This window comes from Hoplias malabaricus, chromosome 2 (genome assembly GCF_029633855.1).
Source record: "Hoplias malabaricus isolate fHopMal1 chromosome 2, fHopMal1.hap1, whole genome shotgun sequence".
In the NCBI taxonomy this organism is placed as follows: Eukaryota; Metazoa; Chordata; class Actinopteri; order Characiformes; family Erythrinidae; genus Hoplias; species Hoplias malabaricus.
In genome coordinates, this window is record NC_089801.1 from 77,263,671 (window position 1) to 77,268,464 (window position 4,794).

Consider the following 4,794-nt stretch of genomic DNA (forward strand, 5'->3'; position numbering starts at 1 on the left):
TAAGGAAGGCAAAATAAAATAAAAGGGAAACATATTTTTAATAAAGCTCAATAATTACATTTATATTGATAACTTGATTTTGATGTTTAAGTATAGGGTCCACTCTCTGACTGCTGCACCACTCCAGAGCCCTTTAACGCCCCTTCCTTTCCTGGTGCAGTAAAGTCATACATTTTCTTTTCTCAAACAGAGTTGGAAATAAATCATCATCGAGGCACAGAATCAGAGACAGCCCCCTACTCTGAATCAAAGCTAAATTGGTGATTGATTTATCGCATTTTCCACCAAAAACTTGGAAAGGTCTTTGACCGTACAGAGCAGAGAGTCTTTTGTCTAACTCTCCGACTGGCAGTGCCTCCACCGGGACATTTTCATTCTTTCCTAAGTAACCACCTGAAGCAGTCACTCTGTGATTGTTGTCTATGCAGCAGTAAGCGGTCCAGAAATGACTGGGAACAGTAACTCTGTTATGTAGAGGAGGTCTGGTATTGTCTGGAACCACCCCAGTGACAATGTATCTGGAATTTCCCTTGCACTTGTTCTCCAGAAGAGTAGCCACATCTTTCTCTGTCTTCTTCCACTGGCCTTGGTTAAAAGATGAATTTTGTGGAGCAGCGTTGGTGAGGGTGAATGTAGCATCAGCGCAGCTCTGAGTCTCTGCATGGAAGACTGGAGCCAGGTGACCTCTATGGAAGCCTTTTATGCTGTAGTCATCATTGACAGCTTGATGTATATATTGAACTTTGCTTTCTTCTTTTTGCATTTTTTTCCCTTTAGAAATGTCTTCAAGCTGCAACAGTAAGAAAACAGATGTGTAATCTACAGGAAAAAGGTGTTGTTACTATATTTATAGTTTATTTACATTTATTTCTATAAATAAGTCATCAACAACACTGTAGAGTAATAAACTGAATTTACATTTAGCAGGTTCAAGTCCTGACGCTCCTTTTGGACCACAACATACTTGTGTTTGCTCACAACTATCCCGCCAGAACTCTAAATTCAATTTAATTTAGAATACCTCTGCTCATCAAAAAGCTATGGATAAGTTCACAGCAAACTATAAAACGTATTTCCTCATATGTCAGGTTTGAAGGAGCTCTGAGGATGCTCTAATTGTATTAAAATAGGAGACTCTGCCACTTTAATACATGTGAAATTCTAAGTAGATTTTTTGTGTTTTTTTGGTTCCTAAATGCTACCAAAAGAGAAGATGAAAAAAAAAGATTTTTATATCAATGAGAAAACAACGCACTGGTAAAACCCATTTAACTCACCTGGGGTTCGATATACCACTTCTCAATTCTTGTACAATGCATTAAACCTTCAAACCTGTAGGCTGAGAACACAGGGATCTTGTTGTCTGTGTCGTAAAGTGTTGCATATTCATACATGTTATTTCGAATTTGACAGATCTGTTTGTAGTTTTTTCCTGTGAATACAGTCGGAGGAGACCGAATTCCTCCTGGGTTGACAAAGAATTGGGGACATGTGTTTTTAAAATCATCTACGACTTCAGTGAAGCATCCAGACAGAGCCAAAAGCAGCAGAAGCACAGGACTGAGGAGGATCATGATAAAGATCAGGAGGAGGTGTGAGGAGATGAATGTGAAGGATTCTGGAAAAAAAAAAACAAGTCACCGCTTTTAACAATGTACAGTTCCACTCACACACTATTTACTCTCAGCTGTTCCTCTCCAAACTACCAACCAAATAGAAGCTAGGAGTTATATACTATATTTATACTGTGTACAGTTATTTCTATAAGTACAAACCGGATTCCAAAAAAGTTGGGACACTAAACAAATTGTGAATAAAAACTGAATGCAATGATGTGGAGATGGCAAATGTCAATATTTTATTGGTAATAGAACATAGATGACAGATCAAAAGTTTCATCTGAGTAAATGTAACATTTTGTTGATTCAAAACATGTAACAAATATGTTGATTCAAAATTTCACAGTGTCAACAAATCCCAAAAAAGTTGGGACAAGTAGCAATAAGTGGCTGGAAAAAGGAAATTGAGCATATAACGAACAGCTGGAAGACCAATTAACACTAATTAGGTCAATTGACAACATGATTGGGAATAAAAAGAGCTTCTCAGAGTGTCAGTGTCTCTCTGAAGCCAAGATGGTAAGAGGATCACCAATTCCACCATTGTTGGGCAGAAAGATAGTGCAGCGATACCAGGATGGTGTTACCCAGCGTAAAATAGCAAAGACTTTTAAGTTATCATCATCAACCGTGCATGACATCATCAAAAGATTCAGAGAATCTGGAACAAAGGCCGTAAAACTCTACTGGATGCTCGTGATCTCCGGGCCCTTAAACATCACTGCACCTCAAACAGGAACGCCACTGTCAAGGAAATAACAGAATGGGCTCAGGAATACTTCTAGAAAGCATTGTCAGTGAACACAATCCACCGTGCCATCCGCCGTTGCCAGTTGAAACTCTACAGTGCAAAGAGGAAGCCATTTCTAAGCAAGCTCCACAAGCTCAGACATTTGCACTGGGCCAGGGGTCTTTTAAAATGGAGTGTGGCAAAATAGAAGACTGTTCTGTGGTCAGATGAGTGATGATTTGAAGTTCTTTATGGAACACTGGGACGCCATGTCATCCGGACCAGAGAGGACAAGGATAACCCAAGTTGTTATCAACGCTCCGTTCAGAAGCCTGCATCACTGATGGTATGGGGTTGCGTGAGTGCTTGTGGCATGGGCAGCTTGCATGTCTGTAAAGGCACCATTAATGCAGAGAACTATGTTCAGGTTCTAGAACAACATATGCTCCCATCTAGACGTCATCTCTTCCAGGGAAGACCCTGCATTTTTCAACAAGATGATGCCAGACCACATTCTGCAGCAGTCACAACATCATGGCTACATAGGAGAAGGATCCGGGGACTGAAATGGCAGCCTGCAGTCCAGATCTTTCACCTATAGAGAACATTTGGCGCATCATAAAGAGGAAGGCCCAAGACGATTGAACAGTTAGAGGCCTGTATTAGACATGAATGGGAGAGCATTCCTATTTCTAAACTTGAGAAACTGGTCTCCTCTGTCACCAGACGTCTGTTGAGTGTTATAAGAAGAAGGGGGGATGCCACACAGTGGTAAAAAATGGCCTTGTCCCAACTTTTTTGGGATTTGTTGACGCCATGAAATTTTTTTCCCTTAAAATGATTCATTCTCTCAGTTTAAACTTTTGATCTGTGATTTGTGTTCTATTCTGAATAAAATATTAGATGTCGGCACCTCCACATCATTGCATTCAGTTTTTATTCACAATTTGTTTAGTGTCCCAACTTTTTTGGAATCCAGTTTGTAAGTAATTACTAACAAAGTAAAGTATTAAAAGTTCATTTACATTTAGCAGGAACATTTAGATGAAGTGTGAAGGATTCTGGAAAAAAAACAACAAGTCAGAGCTTTTAACAATGTACAGTTCCACTCATACACTATTTACCCCCAGCTGTTCCTCTCCAAACTACCAACCAAATAGAAGCTAGGAGTTATATACTATATTTATACTGTGTACAGTTATTTCTATAAGTAAGTAATTACTAACAAAGTAAATTATTAAAAGTTCATTTACATTTAACAGGTTCGAGTCTTGGCTCCCTCTTAGGACCTCAGTAAACTTGTGTTCACTCACACCAAGCCGCTCAGAACTCTGAACTTAATTAAAGGTCTGGGGGTGTTTTTTTTACAATAAAAGAAACATAATTCATCCAAAATATCATTGGGAATTTCTCTGCTGATCAAAAAGTCATGAATAAGTGCACAGCGAACTGTAAAACCTATTTCCTGGCTCTAAGGGCTGACATATGAGAGCTCTGAACGTGGCACAGGATACTCGATCATTTTAATGCATATCGTCACTCTCCAGTGAAAAAGACTGTATCTCCATTCTTTGTGGATGTTTAGTTTATTACATCGTTTGAACAGAGCAGCTGTCCTTCACTTTGTGTTAAAGTTTCGTCATCAATCGACCAATCGAGGTGTTCCAAAATGACTTGGAATAAAGTCTTTTTACATCGACTTCCAATGAAATTTAAAAAGGATTCTTACTGCAAAGTTACTGTTTTGGAGATACAGGTTTTTCATTGGACAGTGGCGATATGTACTTGTAAGTAGGCTAAATATACTTTAACTTTATCTATAAGACTATAAGGATAATTAATTAAACGATACTTAAGTATATAGATTAAACATTAAAAATACAAGTAAACTCTAAATGGTGAATATAAAGTAAGTATACTTAAATACATTTGTGTTATTATATCACTAATAAACAAATAAATACACACATAATAAACCGAAAACACATTCGCTTACTTGTAGTTTAAAGCGCACACGTGAATAAACATATTTTTGTAAGGGCTGTTTATATTTCAATCTGCCTCATTGATATTTTATGTGTTTTCAATATATTTGAATAAATCGTGGTTAAAATGAACAAAACAAATAAATAAAGTTGGGAATAAAGACAACATTTAAGTGTAAAGTTCAAGCTTACCTCTCACAGCTGGGGTCAATACTGACGTCTGAGTGTTGGCTCCTGCCTCTCCGTCACCTCCTTAATCACCTGCTTTTATACAGACACACCATTGTCCTTCATCAGGGTTGAGTTTTAGTAAATTCAGTGTTTGGTGAGGAATTGCTGAGTGCTGCAAAACTGGGTTAGCAACTTTCTAAATGTCGAGGAAGTTGGTGAAGACACAGTTGTAAACCGCAGTTCTATGAACCCACTTTCTCCTGCAATGAGATTTAACAGTTATGAAATG

The 4,794-nt window shown here is 38.1% G+C and overlaps 1 protein-coding gene across 1 annotated transcript; it reads right to left on the reverse strand.

The window, feature by feature from the left end:
• On the reverse strand, positions 1-4,545 carry LOC136673475 (endonuclease domain-containing 1 protein-like). Its single transcript, XM_066648972.1, has 3 exons — positions 4,527-4,545; positions 1,278-1,618; positions 1-790 (listed from the first exon to the last, which is right to left on the reverse strand). The coding sequence occupies exons 2-3, from the start codon at positions 1,572-1,574 to the stop codon at positions 134-136; spliced, it is 954 nt and encodes a 317-aa protein (XP_066505069.1). The 5' UTR covers positions 1,575-1,618; positions 4,527-4,545; the 3' UTR covers positions 1-133.
• Positions 4,546-4,794: the final 249 nt, after the last annotated feature.

What these genes read in the sequence shown, in the direction of transcription:
- LOC136673475 (XM_066648972.1), bottom strand. Translation starts at nt 1,574, where the DNA reads ATGATCCTCCTCAGTCCTGTGCTTCTGCTGCTTTTGGCTCTGTCTGGA. An exon ending in AGTGGTATATCGAACCCCAG is followed by an intron (nt 791 to 1,277) that starts GTGAGTTAAATG and finishes TTACTGTTGCAG; the next exon opens with CTTGAAGACATTTCTAAAGG.